This window comes from Benincasa hispida, unplaced genomic scaffold (assembly GCF_027475165.1).
Source record: "Benincasa hispida cultivar pf3 unplaced genomic scaffold, pf3_genome.v1.1 HicScf159, whole genome shotgun sequence".
NCBI lineage: Eukaryota > Viridiplantae > Streptophyta > Magnoliopsida > Cucurbitales > Cucurbitaceae > Benincasa > Benincasa hispida.
Genome location: NW_028325953.1, coordinates 1165 through 23375, shown reverse-complemented (window position 1 = coordinate 23375; position 22211 = coordinate 1165). Strand labels below are relative to the sequence as shown.

Below are 22211 nucleotides of genomic sequence, written 5' to 3'. Positions count from 1 at the left end.
TTTTTATGTTTTCTTTGTCTCCATAATTTGAATTTTAAAATTTTAAATGCAAAATTATATTAGATAAAGATAAAAACATTTAGAAATATAAAATGTCATGTTATAAACCTAATTCAATTTTTTTAAAAAAAAATAGAAAATGTATTATATAATGTATTCTAAATTAAATTAGGTTAAGTTTCAAGTTTCGTCCCTATGATTTGGATGAAGTTAAAAGTTAATCCATATGATTTTAAGATTTAGAATTTAGTTCATACAGTTTAATAGTTCATATGGCTTTTTAAATCCTCTTAAATAGCTCCTACCATATGAACTATTCATTAGAAAGCTTTTATCAAACCATAGGGGGTAAATTATAATTATAAACAATAAGACTTAAATTTTAACTTACTCTAAACCACAGGGACCAAAATTTCAATTTTAAATTATATTATATTACAAAATAATAATTATACAATTTTTTAGCATAAAATATATTCATAAATAAATTAATAATAATTTATTGTCAACTAAAATTTAGTAACTATAACTAGGTTACAATTGTTTATTTTATAATTCAATTTCTAAATTCTGCTACCAAACATATATCTAAAAACATGAAATACAATTTTGTTTTTATTTAATCCCTTGTTTCAAATTTCTGTTTTTATATTCTCTACCAAATAGGCCCTAAAAAGTTTTAACTGTGAAACCTCTATTGCAGGATCATAACAGATATCCCTGGCACTACAGACACCACATTTGGTAACTTTTCCTACCAAATATATATATTCAAAATAAATAATAATAATAATAAACTTTCTTCTAGAAAAAGTAAAAAATAAAAAAATAAAAAAAACTTTCTAGAGGGGAGATTAGAAGAAAAACTTTTTAAATATATACATATATTGTCTATTTCCTTTCCTTTTTAGATTTGGTTTAAACTACCTTTAAGAGAAATTATTAGGTGCAACCTAATTTCATGCTTCACATTCCTTTAAGTGTATAAAAAAAATTATAAAGAAAAAATCATTTTTAAAAAAACAACTTGCTACATGAAATTTTTTTGGACAATTGCTTATGAAGCTTAGATAACACTCAAGTATTTTCTATATAAAAAAAAAAATTTAAAGAAAACTCCCTCCTTGGATTCTTTTTTTTTTTTTTTATTATTATTATTATTGAGATCAAACATCTAGGTTAATAACATAATATTTGTGTCAAGTTGACTTATGGTGTTATTGCCCTTTCTTCTTGAGTTTTGTGGGGAGGAAAAAACGTAAGATTTTAAAAAAAAAATAAAAATCTCCAATTTGCTAAATTCTAAACTTTTTAGGAGAAAAACATTATATAGGTATTGACCAACTTTTATTTCCTAGTTTTCTAAATATTTTTAATTAAAAAAATTTAATAGATAAATTAAAGATTAAAAGAAACTGAAATTTTTACTTACAAGTTAGAAAAGGGAGAGAGCCCTATCCTTTTCTATCTGTTTCCTTCTTAATTAGGCAGATTTTTCTTATAATGAGAAAGAGAAAAAACTTATAACTTTTTATTGACGATCAATATAAATATATCTTAACTATTAAGCTACATTATTAAAACCAATAAATTTTTGTAAATGAATGAAACACAGGAAGGGAGATAGTAAGCTACGAGATTCAAATGCCAAACATAGGAATCCACAGGTTTGTTTTTGTTCTATTCAAGCAGAAACGAAGACAATCAGTGAATCCACCCTCTTCAAGGGATCAATTCAACACCCGAGCCTTTGCCACCGACAACAATCTGGGTCTCCCCGTTGTTGCCGTCTACTTCAATGCCCAAAGAGAAACTGGGGCCAGACGGCGCTAAAACCGCTGTTTGGCAACAGTCTGAGTGGACCAAAATAGAAGAGGAGAAAAAGGAAAAAAATTAATATACAATCTGAGTCTTTCTTTTCCCTTGAAAATAATAATCACTTTTTATATATGGTGATATAGAAGGAAGAGAGAGAGGTTCAGATTTGTATATTAGAAAAATATATATTTAGTTTGCCAACAGTCCCCTCAAATGCATGAGGGAAAATAATTTGGACATGCAAAAAGGAGGAGAACGGCGTCATTTTCTTTTCCTTTTTGGTGTGTTTTTAGTTGTGTGTTATTAGTGTATTTTGCATGTTCATATAGATGGATGTGCTAATGAATTTAGTTTCAGAGATGATTTACCATTACCACAGTTTGTATTTAGTTTTCAAATTAAGATATATAAAAAGGTCCACTTGGTAACGGTTTTATTTTTATATTTTCCATTTTCATCTTTTTTTTTTTTTTTATGTTTCTTTTTCAAGATTCCGTTTAAGATTATTGTAGCTTTTAAAATAATTGTTGGTAGTTGTGCTTTTAGAAACATCAGGTGTGAAAAGAAGTAAAAGAGTATTTTGTAAATTCCAGCTTAAACTTGAAAAAGTAGGTTAGAATGTTCGGTAAATAAATACAAAAGCATATTATTTTGGATATAATAATTAAAATAGACTTATAATCAACTTTTTTAAATTTCTTTTTGTAATTTAAAATTTTAAATAATTGTTTAGTATGATCAATTATATCTGTTATAGGTTAATTTTTAAATATTAAGGAAAATAGCTATATTTTAAAAAAAAATGAATATGGTATACTTTTTTTCGAAAAATGATGTATTTAACTCATAAAATATAGAAAATAGATTTGATTGGGTGAGAAATAGATAAATATATAAAATAAAGGTTCTTTTTAAAGTATAAAATTGAAAACTAAATATTAATTAAAAATTCTAAATAATTTGAGGAGAATCTAAAAGCTAGAAGGATACTTCTTTTAAAGTCAACGTAAAATTAACGCGTTTTAAAAAGTGTTTTTAACAGTAAATCAGGTTTTAGCAAACGGTTGAGATTTTTTCCAAATGGTTTTTTGACATGGCTAACGTTAAATATAGCCTTAGTAAAGTTGAAAAATTGCATTTGGTAGCCAACAAAGCATAGCTCGATTGGCATAGTGTTCATACTATCGATATTTTATTGAGAAAAAAAATAAGATAAGGAATCATTCCTTGTGTTTATGTTTTCTGAAATTTTTAATTAAAAATGTAAAAATGTTACATGAAAACAATATTTTGAAATTAAACATTGAAAATTGATCTTTTATATTTATAATACATTTCAAAAGAAAATTCAAGGGTGTGTTTGGTTTAACATTTCAATTGTTTAATTTTACAAATAAATCATTTGAAAAAATTTGAAGTGTTTGGCAACCAATAAAAATAGTTTTTGAAGTGTATTTTAACTAGGTCTTATCAAAAGAGTTTATATAAAAAATGAACTTTTTATATAATATTTTTTTCTCTAGTCAATCCAAACAGGCCTAAAAATTTATTGAAAATACGTTGCAAAAATTAGACACCGATTTCCTCGGGTTGTAATCCATGGAGGTAACTTGAGATCTTTCTTCACTCTGGTTTGGTTTTTTTCCACCTTTTCTTCAAGATTATGATTGACCAAATTGCTTCTCCCTTTACTCGTTACGGGATGAATAAATGATTTATTTGAGATTCGAGTCACTCGCTCTACATGTTGAAGAAAAGAAAAATTAAGATTTTGAGTTGTTTGGTCTATCAATCTAAGTATAAGCATCAATTATATCATTAAAAAAAAAGTTTAGATATTCAAATTTTGTCTTGCATGTTGAACAATTTTTTAAAAAGGAATAAGAAACAAATTGCCATATGGTTTTTTTCCCTTAATAAGAGGTATGTGATTGAACTTAATATTGTCATTTTCTTCTCAAATAGTTTTATTTTTAATTATTGGTTAGACCTTTATTAGTTTTTAAGTTCACAAAGAAAAAAAAGACTAAATTTACCATTACGTATATATATATATGGAGATAAGTTTTTCTTCTGAATTTTTTGAGTCTTTGCCTTGAGAGAAGAACAATAGAATTTGTACTCTGTGAAATAAAATAAAGAGTTCTTCATTTCTCCAACAAAATTCAAGTAAGTTCCTAATATTTTAATATTTCCAATAACTACTTTATTTACATCAAATTTTCTTTACCAAATTTTATAATTTCAACAACTACTCTAGTCTTCTTTTATTATATTTCGATTTGCCAAAAATTTTCATCATTATTTCAAACATATCTATTATATTAAACTATTGTCTCATCAATACGAATATACTCATCATTCTTAATAATTTTACATTCTATATAATCATCATATCTCTCAAAATATTCTTCACAATTTCCCATTCCATAACAATCATTAATTCATTTCTCTCTTTGCCACGTGTCAAGCATGCCTGCTTCAACAAACTCCATCTACTTCATGCTACATGCTCATCACGTGTCCAATTCTTGATGATTCATGTCAAATGGTATCAGAACATGTATATATATATATATAGATATAGATATAGATATATATACATATATATACATATACATATATATACATATACATATACATATATACATATATATACATATACGTACATATATATATATATATATATATATATATATATATTTCTTATCTTGTCAATTTCTTTAGTGTTTATGACATCGATATTTTCATATGAAATTGTATGTTCGAATTCTCATCTTCATATGTGTGACGTTATTTCTTCTTTTGAACGACGAAATGTATATATCTAGAGATATGTTTTATCTAAATATCTTTCAATGTTTTCATTATTTCATTTAATTTCTTCTTTGTTTTTTATTCTAGATTATGACTGACCCAAATGTTCCTCGTGAAGGACTGAGAGCTCCGATACGGAAGCACGAATCATGTCCCAATTTTAAATTCACAGAGAATTAAAATTTCAGAGAATTACATTATGCACTTTTACAAAATTTATAACATGCTTCAGATACAATACAAAAGGAACTCAGTGTTAATCACACTTACTTTTGAAGCCAAATGAATCTTTATGAATTTGTCTTGATTTGTGAAATCCAGATTTCCATTATTCCTACTTAAGCAAGTGGTTAAGGAAATTAACTAAGTAAAAGTTAAATCCTATGTTGAAATGAAGGAAATTTCTAAGCGTTGAATAGATTTTCCTTAAGTATCTTTGAGTTAAGCTTAAATTGATGAAAATTGACTGAGTGTTGGACTAGGCATTGTCTTGTGTTGGCCATAAGATCTTGGAGAGATTACTTGGGCCAAGGGAGAAGTTGAAGTGGGAATGACGCATGCCTTAGAGACCAACGCATTAGGCTCAATGGATACGTTGGAGGGTGGCATACAGTTGAAGGAAGGAAGCCGAGGATGATGCATTGGAGTGGCACGCGGGCATGCGAGGATGCATGGGCTAAGCTAGGACGGGGGGTAAGGCAAGCGCGGGAGGGTGGTATGCGTCGATGCCCAGCGCCCATGCCAAGCGCGTATGCGTCGGAGCCAAACGCCCATGCCAAGTGCCTATGCGTCAACACCAGAGGCCGTGCCAAGCACCTATGCATCGATGCGGCCGAGCGAGACATGGTAATTCGATGCGACCGAACAAGGCCATACGTTGGTGTCGTGCAACCTTACAATGCGTTGGAGGTTGACGATGGCTTACACGATGGATACATTGGACATGGGCTATGCAATGAGCTAAGTTGGATGCATGGTGGTTGGCTCTTGCGATGATTAAGGCTTGCAATGACTGAGTAAGTTGGGTTGCGATGGTGGTGTGGTGAAAACCAAGGGGAACCAAGGGTTGCTATGCGTTGATTGCACACTATGCGTTAATGATTACACTATGCGTTGATTATAGACTATGCGTTGATGGCCAACTATGCACTGATGGCATACTACGCGTTGAACATCCAAGGGTTTGTGAACGCATATGAAGTTGGATAAACGCATATGAAGGATAAACGCATACGAAGGATGAACATATATGAAGGATGGACGCATTCAAGGACGTCATCCGAACATGTGGCTTGTTACGAGGAATTCTTAAGCCTTAAGTAAAAGAGGTGGATGCATAATAAGACATGCAAAGTTGAGGGCTATGCGTTGGTGAAAGGAGAAGAAAACACTTTGGCTTGCTCTGATGTAAGAATGCTTTGATGGTGTGAAGAAAAGACACTTGGACATGCGGCCAAGTTGGAGCTGTCGACCAGGGAGCAATCTTATACGCTTATTAATAGGGCCAAGGACTTCATTCAACTCTCTTCAAAGGACATAAAGAATAGTGTATTGGAAGGAGACCATGCGTTGGTAGCAAGACCATGCGTTGGTCAAGAAGTTCCAAGAGTGGAGATGTTGTCGGATAGAAAAGACAGGAAGTAGCATCAAATTGGAACGAGGAGTTCTCCCGGAATACTCGTGCATTTGATATGATTTCAAAGCCATCTGAAAGCTAAAGGAGTCTAGTATTCAAGATAGGGTGCTGGAGAAGAAGCTCAAAGGAATCGAGCTAGAAAGTGAGGACAAGATAGAGGGGTCGAGCTATCGGGTAAGTTGGGTCAGTCTTGATGTTTTGATGTTTCCGACCAAACCAAGAGGAGTTATTAGCTAAGAATTTATAGTAAGCTTCCTGAGAAAGTTTAGAACATTTTTGCAGAAGGAAGAATCTTAAAATAAGGTCGGAAACTATGAGTAATCTAAGCTAATATTTGAATCTGGAATTTAGGGTTCAAAAGGGAAACCAAGGAAACTTCAGGAACTTCGGAAAGGAAAGTTCCTAACCAACCAAGGTGAGTGGTTATTGTGTTGTTGTATTGTTGATGTAATTTCTATATATAGGTAAATATATATAGGGGATAATGTTAAATTGGCATGATCAGGGATATATTTTTATCTTGTTACTATGCTTGTTAAGATATTGTTTGTATGTTTGTTTTGGAATTTGAAATTGTACCCGGGATATATAGTTAGCATGCTTGAAAAGGTACTTGATAGGAAAATATAGTCAGCTTCGGTCAGCAAGAAATGATAGTCGGTGACGATCAGCGGAAAATATAGTCAAGTTACCTAAGCATAGCTAGTGGAAAAATAGTCGATGTGCATATTGGCGGGATAATAGGGTACAGGGAAAGTTTCCACAGGAATTGTTGTTGTCTTAGTATACGTGTGAAAGTACTGGGAAAAATGTAGGATCATGCCAGGGATAACCAATGGTAAAGCTGGGGATTTTTTATTATGTGATAACCAGCAGTCAAGCTAGGGTTGATTGTTTTAACCAGCGATCGAGCTAGGGATTGTCCAGCAGTTTGATTGGAAAACAATATTGAACTTGTGGTAATGTTCTTGTTGATTATGCATTGCTTTCCACAAGTATATTTCTGTTAACAAAGTTATTTGTTTATCTAAATGCACCACTCATTGGGCTTTATAGCTCATGTTTTCCATGTTTTATGTTCCCCTCCCCCCCTCCCAGGTAGCGAAAGGTGAGGAGTTCCAGGGTGCTGCTAAGGTCAAGGTTTTCCACGTGCCACAGTTACACTTCCGGAGAGTTTTACAGTTGATGATGTTGTAAACTTGTAATTAAATCTCTTGGAGTTGTATAAATGTTACATTGTTGTAATAAAATGGGTCTATTTAATCAGTTGATTGTTAAATTTGTACTTTGATATCAAAATTATTTCCACAAGAGTTTTTAGGCAATAAGTGTCAACAAAAAGGTTGATAACTGCTGCAGTCATGCCCTTTCTCGGGCTCAGAGAGTAGTCTGGGACGGAGTGTGACATGATTGGTCATGAATTCTCATTTTGATCACAAACAAAAACAGCAACCAGAAACGAAAAAAGGTAGACACCACCACAATAGAAATCTTTGTATTCTCATAAGGGCTTGAGAATCATATTGCATGTGCATGTGAAACCAACCAAATTAAATTTGACTTTTCGTTTTTGGAGTACAATATAGAGTATGGGAATTTGAACCTCCAGCGTCCAATCAAATTTGATTTTGAAGAATAATAATGCAAGAATCGATGTAATATTTGTCGTTACTGGATTATGAAAGTATTTTGGATTTTGGCTAATTTTGCAGATTTTTCTTTCATTTTTGTCTTGCCTAAAATTTTTTTGGTCTTATTTGGGTTTCATTTGGTTATATTTTTAGTTTATTTTTTGAAGAAAACATTGAAAATAATCTAATATTTGTCTTTTACATTTATTAAAATTAAAAAATCTTCTTTTATAGAGAAGAGAAATATATGTATTTTGACCGTTGGAAGATCCCCTTTACTTCTCATAAACTGCAATATAGTATTTATTTACTTACTTGTATAATTTATTCTGCATTCACTAAAGGCATAATTACTCGATTGTACTCCTTATTTGCTATATCTTAATTGAGGGTATATTTGTCAACTTGTTCTCCTTATTAGCATTTTTTAAGTTAAAGTTGTTTTTTTTTTTATTACAATATTTAGATAGAAGAATCTAACTTTTAACCTCAAAGTAGATAGTACAAACTTATTAAAATAGGTTAAAATATCGAAAAATATCTATATCCATGAAAATTTCTAAAAAAAATTATAAGAACAAATCAATAAAAAAATATTTTTTTAATTAATAAAAGTAAGAGAGAAAAAAAGAAAAAGGAGGAAAAAAACTCCCATCTTGGTTTCTTATTTATTTGTTTATTTACTTATTATTTTTTAACTTTTGCATCTGAAAACATAATCAAAAGTTACTAAGGAAAACTTTCGCAATTTAGATTTTGTTTTATGTTTTCAGATTGGTTGAGTTCAGCGAATATATGTTTGGCAGACAACCCAAATTTTATTTTTGAAAATTGTTTTGAGATTATGTGATCCAAACACTGCAAATTTTAAAAGCAATATTTTTATGTTTTCTTTGTATCCATAATTTGAATTTTAAAATTTTAAAAGCAAAATTATATTAGATAAAGATAAAAACATTTAGAAATATAAAATGCCATGTTATAAACCTAATTCAATTTTTTATAAAAAAAAAATAAAAAAATATATTATGTAATGTATTCTAAAGTAAAATAGGTTAAGATTCAAGTTTCGTCCCTATGATTTGGATCAAGTTAAAAGTTAGTCCATATGATTTTAAGATTTAGAATTTAGTTCCTACAGCTTAATAGTTCATATGGCTTTTTAAATCCTCTTAAATAGCTCCTACCATATGAAGTATTCATTAGGAAGCTTTTATCAAACAATAGGGGGTAAATTATAATTATAAACAATAAGACTTAAATTTTAACTTACTCTAAACCACAGGGACCAAAATTTCAATTTTAAATTATATTATATTACAAAATAATAATTATACAATTTTTTAGCATAAAATATATTCATAAATAAATTAATAATAATTTATTGTCAACTAAAATTTAGTAACTATAACTAGTTTACAATTGTTTATATTATAATTCAATTTCTAAATTCTGCTACCAAACACATATCTAAAAACATGAAATACAACTTTGTTTTTATTTAATCCCTTGTTTCAAATTTCTGTTTTCAAATTCTCTACCAAATAGACCCTAAATAGTTTTAATTGTGAAACCTCTATTGCAGGATCGTAACAGATATCCCTGGCACTACAGACACCACATTCGGTAACTTTTCCTACCAAATATATATATTCAAAATAAATAATAATAATAATAAAAAAAAAAAGTAAAAAATAAAAAAATAAAAAACTTTCTAGCGGGGAGATTAGAAGAAAAACTTTTTAAATATATACATATATTGTCTATTTCCTTTCCTTCTTAGCTTTGGTTTAGACCACCTTTAAGAGAAATTATTAGGTGCAACCCAATTTCATGCTTCACATTCCTTTTAGTGTATAAAAAAAATTTATAAAGAAAAAATCATTTTTAAAAAAACAACTTGCTACACGAAAATTTTTTGGACAATTGCTTGTGCAGCTTAGATAACACTCAAGTATTTTCTATATAAAAAATTTAATTTAAAGAAAACTCCCTCGGATTCTTTTTTTTTTATTATTATTATTATTATTCAGATCAAACATCTAGGTTAATAACATAAGATTTGTGTCAAGTTGACTTATGGTGATATTGCGCTTTCTTCTTGAGTTTTATGGAGGGGAAACGTAAGATTTAAAAAAAAAAAAAAAAAATCTCCAATTAAAGATTAAAAGAAACTGAAATTTTATTTCCTAATTTTCTAAATATTTTTAATAGATCAATTAAAGATTAAAAGAAACTGGAATTTTTACATACAAGTTAGAAATGGGCAGAGCTCCATCCTCTTCTGTCATTTTCCTTCTTAATTAAGCAGATTTTTCTTATAATGAGAAAGAGAATAAACTTATAATTTTTTATTGACGATCAATATAAATATATCTTAACTATTAAGCTACAATATTAAAACCAATAAATTTTGTAAATAAATGAAACACAGGGAGAGAGATAGTAAGTTACGAGATTCCAACACCAAACATAGGAATCCACAGGTTTGTTTTTGTTCTATTTAAGCAGAAACGAAGACAATCAGTGAATCCACCCTCTTCAAGGGATCAATTCAACACTCGAGCCTTCGCCATCGACAACGATCTGGGACTCCCCGTTGCTGCCGTCTACTTCAATGCCCAAAAAGAAACTGCCGCCAGATGGCGCTAAAACCGCCGTTTGACAGCAGTTCGAGTGGACCAAAATAAAAGAGGAGAAAAAGGGAAAAAAAATTAATATACAATCTGAGTCTTTCTTTTCCCTTGAAAATAATAATCACTTTTTATATATGGTGATATAGAAGGAAGGGAGAGAGAGGTTCAGATTTGTATATTAGAAAAATATATATTTGCATGAGAGGAAATAATTTGGACAAGCAAAAAGGAGGAGAACCGCGTCGTTTTCTTTTCCTTTCTGGTGTGTTTTTAGTTGTGTGTTATTAATGTATTTTGCATGTAAATATAGATGGATGTGCTAATGAATTTAGTTTCAGAGATGATTTACCATTACCACAGTTAGTATTTATTTTCAAATTAAGATATATGAAAACGTCCACTTGCTAATGGTTTTATTTTTATATTTTTCATTTCCTGCTTTTTTTATTTTATTTTTGTTTTTATGTTTCTTTTCCAAGGCTCCGTTTAAGATTATTATAGCTTTTAAAATAATTGTTGGTAGTTGTGCTTTTAGAAACATCAGCTGTGAAAAGAAGTAAAAGAGTGTTTGATAAGTTCCAGCTTAAACTTGAAAAAGTAGGTTAGAGTGTTCGGTAAATAAATACAAAAATATATTATTTTAGATATAATAATTAAAATAGACTTATAATCAACCTTTTAAATTTTTTTTTTTTAATTTAAAATTTTAAATAATTATTTAGTATGATAAATTATATCTTTTATAGACTAATTTTTAAATATTAAGAAAAATAGCTTTATTTAAAAAAAATGAATATGGTATACTTTTTTTTCAAAAAATGATGTATTTAACTCATAAAATATAGAAAATAGATTTGATTGAGTAAGAAATAGTTAAATATATAAAATAAAGTTTCTTTTTAAAGTATAGATCTCACACCCCGCCCCCAGACCACCTTCTCAGCCTGGGAGAGGGATGCGACTGCAGCAGTTATCAACCCTTGAGCTGACACTTTCTGCCTAATGATTCTTGCGGAATAACTCTGATACCATACTATAACTTATACACAGCGGAATGATTAAGTCAAGGAGATAAACTATAACAGATTTAAGTAGGCCCATCTTTTATTACGACAGTGATATAACGTTTATACAACTTAAGGACTTAACAGCAAAGTTTACAACGACAACCGTAATAACTCTCCAGAAGTGTAATTGTGGCACGTGGCAGACCTTGACCTTAGCAGCACTCTGGAACTTCTCACCTTCCGCTACCTGGAGGGGGGAGGGGGGAGTTAGGAAAACAATTTGAAAAGTATGAGCTACTAAGCCCAGTGAGTGGTTCTTTTAAAGATGAAAATCATCATTTTGGGAAACCAATCACATGATAATAATCACAGTGTACCTATGCATGATCATGGATTTATTCATGCAATGATTAACCTTTATTCCAAAATGCTACACGTGGCATGCATATCATATCATCACTCAATACAATCACCTATGGAAACCTTCCTACCGCCAATGTGCACATCGACCATTTTATTTATCCCGCTAGTCATGCTTAGGTACTTGACCATATTTTCTGTCGGTCGTCACCGACTATTATTTCCCGCCGACCGAAGCCGACCAATTTTCTCGCCAACCGAAGCCGACTAATTATTTTCTGCCAACCGAAGCCGACCAATTTTCTCGCCGACCGAAGCCGACCAATTTTTCCCGCCAAGCACCTTTTGTTAAGCATGTTAACCACATCCCGGCCATAATCGCAGTTTCCATAGTCATACACAAATAATATCATGGCAACATCATATTACCAAAGCATATAGCTTGTATCCACAGATGCATATATTCCAATATCAGAGTATAAAGCTAAGTGAATACTCATAATATGCATTTACTATCAAAACTGTATAAACACACTTTATTTATCAAACCAACATAATGCTCACGATATATCGAAACTATAATGCTATAACACCCACACTATGTGTTAATTATGAAAGCTATAATACTCACGACATATGCTAACTATCAAAACTATAACACTCACACTATGTGTTAATTATCAAAGCTATAACACTCACACTATATGTTAATTATCAAAGCTATAACACTCACACTATGTGTTAATTATCAAAACTATAACACTCACAACATATGTTAACTATCAAAACTATGACACTCATGACATATGCTAACTATCAAAACTATAACACTCACCTTAATTGCTTAGGAGCCTTTCTAACAGTTCCCTTTTCTACCTCGGGCTTCCTTTTTACCCCATAAAATCTTAGCTCATAACTCTTCATGGTTTAGCCGGAATCATCCAAACATCAAGACTGGCCCAGCTTACCCGATAGCTCGACCCCTCTGTATTTTTCTCATTCTCCAGTCCAATTCCTTAGAGCTTCTTCTTCAACAGCCTCACCATAAAAACTAGACTCTCTTATCTTTCAGATGGCTTTGAAATTACATCAAACGCTCGAGTAGATTGGGAGATCTCCTCGTCTCAAGTTGATGCATTCTCTTTCACCCTCACTGTCCAATGCACTCTACTCTCCCCTCTTTTTACTAGTTTTATGATTTGTGATTTGAAAATGAAATCCCAACGACTCTATTTATAGGCGTCCAAACCTCCTATGGTGTTGACACAACCTACTTGGCTGCATGGCCAAATGTTTAATCCTCCCTTTATCAACGTAAGCTGACTTCACCTTGGTTCAATGTGTTCTTCCCAAACGCATCCAACACAATTTCTTAGGGTTTAAGAATTCCTCTTAATCGGACACCTCAATTTTAATTGAGGTTTGCCCTTACGTCTTCAAGCTTTGTTTGTATTCAATTTAGGGTTTTCAATGCATAATCTATAAGATCGTGGTCAAATTCAACACATAAATGCCCAGCCGTTCGATGCACAGGTGGTTTCCTTCGATCGCGTGGGCGTGACGTTCGAATGAGGCATTCAGGCTGCTCTTGCTCTCTCCGCTCTCGCTCTCGCCCCCTTTCTCGCTGGTCTCGCTCTTCCCACTCTCGCTCTCGCCCACTTTCTCGCTCACAATCTCGGGTGTGACAATAGAATTGAAAACTAAATATTAATTAAAAATTATAACTAATTTTAGGAGGATCTAAAAGCTAAAAGGATACTGCTTTTAAAGTCAACGTAAAATTAACGCGTTTTAAAAAGTGTTTTTTAACAGTAAATCAGTTTTTAGCAAACGGTTGAGATTTTTTCCAAATAGTTTTTTGACACGGCTAACGTTAAATGTAGCCTTAGTAAAGTTGAAAAATTGCATTTGGTAGCCAACAAAGCATAGCTCAATTGGCATAGTGTTCATACTATCGGTATTTTATTGAGAAAAAAAATAGGATAAGGAACCATTCCTTGTGTTTATGTTTTCTGAAATTTTTAATTAAAAATGTAAAAATTTTACATGAAAACAACATTTTGAAATTAAACATTGAAAATTGATCTTTTATATTTATAATTCATTTCAAAAGAAAATTCAAGGGTGTGATTGGTTTAACCTTTCAATTATTTAATTTTACAAATAAATCATTTTAAAAAAAATTGAAATGTTTGGCTACCAATCAAAATAGTTTTTAAAGTGTATTTTAACTAGTTCTTATCAAAAGAGTTTAAATAAAAAATGAACTTTTTATATTAATATTTTTTTCTCTAGTTAATCCAAACAGGCATAAAAATTTATTGAAAATACGTTGCAACAAATTAGAAACCGATTTCCCCAGGTTGCAATCCATGGAGGCAACTTGAGATCTTTCTTCACTCTGGTTTGGTTTTTTTCCACCTTTTCTTCAAGATTATGATTGACCAAATTGCTTCTCCCTTTACTCGTTACGGGACGAATAAATGATTTATTTGAGATTCGAGTCTCTCGCTCTACATGTTGAAGAAAAGAAAAATTAAGATTTTGAGTTGTTTGGTCTATCAATCTAAGTATAAGCATCAATTATATCATTAAAAAAAAAAGTTTAGATATTCAAATTTTGTCTTGCATGTTGAACAATTTTTTAAAAAAGAATAAGAAACAAATTGCCATATGGTTTTTTCCCCTTAATAAGAGTATGTGATTGAAATTAATATTGTCATTTTCTTCTCAAATAGTTTTATTTTTAATTATTGGTTAGACCTTTATTAGTTTTTAAGTTCACGAAGAAAAAAAAAGACTAAATTTACCATTACGTATATATATATATGGAGATAAGTTTTTCTTCTGAATCTTTTGAGTCTTTGCCTTGAGAGAAAAACAAGAGAATTTGTAATCTGTGAAATAAAATAAAGAGTTCTTCATTTCTCCAACAAATAAAATAACTACTTTATTTACATCAAATTTTCTTTACCAAATTTTATAATTTCAACAACTACTTTAGTCTTCTTTTATTATATTTCGATTTGCCAACAGTTTTCATCATTATTTCAAACATATCTATTATATTAAACTATTGTCTCATCAATACGAATATATTCATCATTCTTAATAATTTTACATTCTATAATTTTACATTCTATACAATCATCATATCTCTCAAAATATTCTTCACAATTTCCCATTCCATAACAATCATCAATTCATTTCTCTCTTTGCCACGTGTCAAGCATGCATGCTTCCACAAACTCCATCTACTTCATGCTACATGCTCATCACGTGTCCAATCTTCATGATTCATGCCAAATGGTATCAGAGCATGTATGTATATATATATAGATATAGATATAGATATATATACATATATATACATATACATATATATACACATATATGTAATATATGCATATATTCATCTCGAGCCCTGATTAATCCGTGGTTTTGCCTCTTCTGAAAATTCTTCACTTTTGTTCTTCTCCTTCTGCAATCTTTCTCTAGCAAGACAACCTTGAAAACTAGATTCTCCCAGCTCTCAAATGGCACCGAATTCGCTAAATTTTCTCTTCTCAATTGCCGAAACCATACTTATGAAATTTCACTTCCCTTTTAATCTTTCTGCCGCTTCCTGAGTTCAAAGAGCAGATTGCCACGTCACCCCACACTTAGTGCCTCTAGCCAAACTAATGATTGAGTTTATTCATTTAATATATTTCCTTCCCTTCCTTCATAATCCCTATAAACAACATGAATTTCTACTTAATAAATATGTAATATAACATCTCTTGGCTAATCATGCTTATCTAGGGAACCTAAGTTCGGGGTTTACAATCATCTCCCCCTTAAAAGAAATTTTGTCCTTGAAATTTACTTGATATGTCATTTGAAAAGTTGAGGGTATCTCTTCCTCATTTGCTCTTCAGGTTCCAAGGTTGCTTCCTCAATCCCATGATTACACCATAACACCTTCACCAAAGGAATCATCTTATTTCTGAATACCTGATCTTTCCTATCCAAAATCTCGATAGCCTCTTCCTCGAAAGATAAATCTTCTTTGAGTTGTATCGGTTGTGTTGCTAGTGTTGCATAGGATCAAACACGTATTTCCTTAGCATCGACACATGAAATACGTCGTGTATACGAGCTAGCTCCATCGGCAACTGCAACCTATAAGCTGTTAGACCAACTCGTTCTACCATTTCATATGGTCCGATGTATCGTGGACTTAACTTCCATTTTCTCCCAAACCGGAGAATTCCTTTCCATGGGGATAGTCGGAGAAATACCCGTTCTTCAACTTCAAATTCTAGTTCTCTTCTTCGTTTATCGGCGTAGATAATCTGTCTATCGCGAGCCGCCTTAAGATTATCCCTGATAAGTTTCACATTCTCTGTTATTTGTTGAACTAATTCTGGACCCAATAATTGTCGTTCTCCAACTTCGTTCCCTGAAGTCCTACAAGGTCAGCCATACAATGCTTTGTAGGGAGCCATTCCGATAATAGAATGGTAGCTATTGTTGTAGGCAAATTCAATCAACGATAAGTATGTAACCCAACTTCCTTTGAATTGTAGTACACAAGCTCTTAACATATCTTCCAGTGTCTGTATAGTTCTTTCCAATTGTCCATCTGTTTGCGGATGAAAAGGCGTACTGAAATGCAATTTAGTGCCCAAAGCCTTCTATAACTAAGCTAAAATTTTGAAGTGAACCTCGAGTCCCGATCCGATACTATCGACACTGGGGCTCCATATTGACTGATTATCCTATCCACATAAATCGTAGCTAGACGATCTAGTGTAAAAGTAACTTTTACTGGTATGAACTTGCTGTTTTAGTTAGTCTATTGACTATTACCGAAATGCCATCAAATCCAGAGGGTGTCTTAGGCAAACCAAATAGAAAGTCAATTGTCATATGCTCCCACTTCCACTCAGGCACTAGAAGTGGATTGAGTAATCCTGCTGGTCTTTGTCTCTCAGGTTTTACATGTTGACAGACTATACATCGGTCCACATATTCTGTTATGTCTCTCTTCATCCCAGGCCACCAGTAAGATTTCTTCAAAGTTCTATACATCTTAGTGCTACCTGGATGCATGGCATAAGCGGAACTATGTGCTTCCTTTAGAATGGCTTGTTTAAGCTGCAGCTTATTAGGCACACACATTCTCCCCTCCTTTTCTAGTACATTATCTGTTCCAAGTTGAAAGTCAACCCTAATGCCTTTACTCACATCATCAGCAATCTTCTGAAAATTAGGGTCTTTCAACTGATCCCGCTTAAGGTTTTCTACTAAGGTCGGCCTTATCCGAAAAGTAGCTATCATTCCTCCTGACGGTTCCACTGATAAGGCGATTCTGGAATTCCTTAACTCCTGCAATAGCATTTATCTTATTGAACCAATAATGGCCTTAGGTCTTGAGGATTTCCTACTTAGTGCATCTGCCACAACATTAGCCTTACCAGGGTGGTACTCGATGGAACAGTCGTAATCTTTAATTAATTCAATCCATCTTCATTATCTTAGATTCAATTCCTTTTTATCAAAGATATATTTTAAGCTTTTATGATCTGTAAATATCCTGCAACGCTCTCCAAATAGGTAATGTCTCCACAACTTCAGAGTCAAAACGACTGCTGCCAACTCCAGATCATGCGTGGGATAAATGCCCTCGTGTTTCTTAAGTTGACGAGAGGCATTTGCAATCACCTTCCAATCCTGCATCAACACACATCCCAATCCTTGTCGAGATTCGTCACAATAAATCTCAAATTCCTTACCTGGAATAGGCAAGGTAATACTAGTGCTGATGCTAGTTTCCGTTTCAGCTCCTAGAAACTATGTTCACACTCCAATGACCATTCAAACCTCACGCCTTTCTTGGTCAGGTTCGTCAACGGAAGGGCTATCTTAGAGAAATGCTCCACAAACCTCCGATAATAACCTGCCAACCCTAGGAAACTGTGTATTTCTGAAACGGTTGTGGGTCGTTCCCAATTAATTATTGCTTCTGTCTTCTGGGTATCTACACTAATGCCTGCTAAAACAACATGCCCAAGAAATACTACCTGATCTAACCAAAATTCGCATTTACTGAATTTAGCATACAACTACCTATCTCGCAACGTCTGCAATACTATTTTCAGGTGGGTAAAATGATCTTCCCTACTACCAGAATACACTAGTATATCATCAATGAATACTATCACAAACTAGTCCAAGTAGGGATGAAATATCCTATTCATGAGATCTATGAATGTCGCAGGGGCATTTGTCAATCCGAAAGGCATTACCAGGAATTCATAATGTCCATATCTCGTTCTAAATGTGGTTAGGAATATCGGTTTCTCTCACTTTCGATTGATGATAACCCGATCTCAGATCTATCTTCGAAAAAACTGTGTCTCCTCTTAGTTGATCAAAAAAATCATCAATGTGTGGTAACGGATATTTATTCTTAATCGTTACCTTATTCAGCTGCCTATAGTCGATACACAATCTAATTGTACCGTCTTTTTTCCTTACAAACAATATCAGAGCTCCCCAAGGTGATACACTAGATCGAATGTATCCCTTGTCAATTAACACTTGCAGATGAACCTTTAATTTTTTCAACTCAATTGGTGCCATTCTATTCGGTGTCTACGATATGGGAGTTTTTCTTGGAACTAAGTCAATAGTAAACTCCACCTCCCTATCGGGTGATAATCCCGATAGTTCTTCAGGAAATATATCTCGAAATTCATTTACCACTGGGACATCTTCTGGGTTCAGCTCTTTCCCTTGAGCAACCATCACATGAGCCAGATAGGCTTTACATCCCTTGCTAAATAGCTTCCAAGCTTTCACTATCAATATCAAATTCTCCGCGACTAATCGTTTGCTTCCTGTCAGCATTGCATCTTAGCCATTTGATTTTCTGAGCACTACCTTCTTCTTGTAACAGTCTACTGAAGCATGATACTTACTTAGAAAATCCATCCCCAAGATAGCATCAAATTTCAACAGTTCTAAAGGAAGTAAATCAGCATAGAAGTTCTGACCATTGATCAATATCTCACAATGATTATAGCATCTATCTACTACTATCACATCTCCCAAAGGGGTAGAGATAAATAACTCTTCAGGCATAGGTTTAACCAACCTATCTATACTAGGTGCATACATGCTAGATATAAATGAATGTGTGGCACCAGGATCAAATAAAACATAAGCAGACTGCCCACATAACATAACATTACCGGTCACAACATCTGGAGACTCTGCTGCCTCCTGGTGTGTCACGGCATACATTCGCCCCTACTGTTGGGGTCGACCTACGACATTCTTCTACTTGGCACCACTTGACCCTTCGCCCCGATTTCCAGCACTCTTTGGTTGGTTAACTGTTTGGGAGGTCGGCTGTTGTGCTAGTGGAACGTCCCTGTTCATCTGGGGACAGTCCCTCTTAAAATGCCTTGTATGTCCGCACTGGAAACATGCACCTCTGTCACTATAGCACGCCCCAAAATGCCTCTTACCACAACTAGGGCATGTCGGTCTCCTGTCTGTGCTGGCTATCGACTCACCAGTTCGTGATATCTCTGATCGGCTAACTGCACCGACCAAGGGTCTCGTTTTCCTTTTCTTAGATCCCTACCAACTGGTTCCCCTGAAATGGCTTCCACTTGTCTGGGTTGCCACTAAAGATCAGAATCCCCTATCTCTAGGCCCTACTACGGCCTCACTGCCTCTTGGCAACTGCTCAACATCTGCCAAACTTCGCTCGACTCGTATTGAGAGGAAAAAAGAAAAAGAAGAAGGGAAAAAAAACTCCCTTCTTGGTTTCTTATTTATTTATTTATTTACTTATTATTTTTTAATTTTTCCATCTGAAAACATAATCAAAAGTTACTAAGGAAAACTTTCATGATTTAGATTTTGTTTTATATTTTCAGATTGGTTGAGTTCAGCGAATATATGTTTGGCAGACAACTCAAATTCTATTTTTGAAAATTGTTTTGAGATTATGTGATCCAAACACTGCAAATTTTAAAAGCAATATTTTTATGTTTTCTTTGTCTCCATAATTTGAATTTTAAAATTTTAAATGCAAAATTATATTAGATAAAGATAAAAACATTTAGAAATATAAAATGTCATGTTATAAACCTAATTCAATTTTTTTAAAAAAAAATAGAAAATGTATTATATAATGTATTCTAAATTAAATTAGGTTAAGTTTCAAGTTTCGTCCCTATGATTTGGATGAAGTTAAAAGTTAATCCATATGATTTTAAGATTTAGAATTTAGTTCATACAGTTTAATAGTTCATATGGCTTTTTAAATCCTCTTAAATAGCTCCTACCATATGAACTATTCATTAGAAAGCTTTTATCAAACCATAGGGGGTAAATTATAATTATAAACAATAAGACTTAAATTTTAACTTACTCTAAACCACAGGGACCAAAATTTCAATTTTAAATTATATTATATTACAAAATAATAATTATACAATTTTTTAGCATAAAATATATTCATAAATAAATTAATAATAATTTATTGTCAACTAAAATTTAGTAACTATAACTAGGTTACAATTGTTTATTTTATAATTCAATTTCTAAATTCTGCTACCAAACATATATCTAAAAACATGAAATACAATTTTGTTTTTATTTAATCCCTTGTTTCAAATTTCTGTTTTTATATTCTCTACCAAATAGGCCCTAAAAAGTTTTAACTGTGAAACCTCTATTGCAGGATCATAACAGATATCCCTGGCACTACAGACACCACATTTGGTAACTTTTCCTACCAAATATATATATTCAAAATAAATAATAATAATAATAAACTTTCTTCTAGAAAAAGTAAAAAATAAAAAAATAAAAAAAACTTTCTAGAGGGGAGATTAGAAGAAAAACTTTTTAAATATATACATATATTGTCTATTTCCTTTCCTTTTTAGATTTGGTTTAGACTACCTTTAAGAGAAATTATTAGGTGCAACCTAATTTCATGCTTCACATTCCTTTAAGTGTATAAAAAAAAATTATAAAGAAAAAATCTTTTTTAAAAAATACAACTTGCTACATGAGATTTTTTTGGACAATTACTTATGTAGCTTAGATAACACTCAAGTATTTTCTATACAAAAAAGTTTTCTTAAAGAAAACTCCCTCCTTGGATTCTTTTATTATTATTATAATTATTATTGAGATCAAACATCTAGGTTAATAACATAAGATTTGTGTCAAGTTAACTTATGGTGATATTGCCCTTTGTTCTTGAGTTTTGTGGGGAGGAAAAAACGTAAGATTTTAAAAAAAAAAAATCTCCAATTTGCTAAATTCTAAACTTTTTAGGAGAAAAACATTATATAGATATTGACCAACTTTTATTTCATAGTTTTCTAAATATTTTTAATTAAAAAAATTTAATAGATAAATTAAAGATTAAAAGAAACTGAAATTTTTACTTACAAGTTAGAAAAGGGAGAGAGCTCTACCCTTTTCCATCCTTTTCCTTCTTAATTAGGCAGATTTTTCTTATAATGAGAAAGAGAATAAACTTATAACTTTTTATTGACGATCAATATAAATATATCTTAACTATTAAGCTACATTATTAAAACCAATAAATTTTGTAAATGAATGAAACACAGGGAGGGAGATAGTAAGCTACAAGATTCAAACGCCAAACATAGGAATCCACATGTTTGTTTTTGTTCTATTCAAGTAGAAACGAAAACAATCAATGAATCCACCCTCTTCAAGGGATCAATTCAACACCCGAGCATTTGCCACCGACAACAATCTGGGTCTCCCCGTTGTTGCCGTCTACTTCAATGCCCAAAGAGAAACTGGGGCCAGACGGCTCTAAAACTGCCGTTTGGCAACAGTCCGAGTGGACCAAAATAGAAGAGGAGAAAAAGGAAAAAAAATTAATATACAATCTGAGTCTTTCTTTTCCCTTGAAAATAATAATCACTTTTTATATATGGTGATATAGAAGGAAGAGAGAGAGGTTCAGATTTGTATATTAGAAAAATATATATTTAGTTTGCCAACAGTCCCCTCAAATGCATGAGGGAAAATAATTTGGACATGCAAAAAGGAGGAGAACGGCGTCATTTTCTTTTCCTTTTTGGTGTGTTTTTAGTTGTGTGTTATTAGTGTATTTTGCATGTTCATATAGATGGATGTGCTAATGAATTTAGTTTCAGAGATGATTTACCATTACCACAGTTTGTATTTAGTTTTCAAATTAAGATATATAAAAAGGTCCACTTGGTAACGGTTTTATTTTTATATTTTCCAT

General features: G+C 32.1%; 1 protein-coding gene across 1 annotated transcript; it reads right to left on the bottom strand.

Moving 5' to 3' along the window:
* Window positions 1-15978: 15978 nt before the first annotated feature.
* On the bottom strand, window positions 15979-19036 carry LOC150030906 (uncharacterized). The gene is made up of 6 exons (XM_090309377.1): window positions 18874-19036; window positions 18656-18792; window positions 17779-17973; window positions 16892-17278; window positions 16461-16555; window positions 15979-16357 (listed from the first exon to the last, which is right to left on the bottom strand). The coding sequence occupies exons 1-6, from the start codon at window positions 19034-19036 to the stop codon at window positions 15979-15981; spliced, it is 1356 nt and encodes a 451-aa protein (XP_090165503.1).
* Between the last annotated feature and the right edge of the window lie 3175 nt (window positions 19037-22211).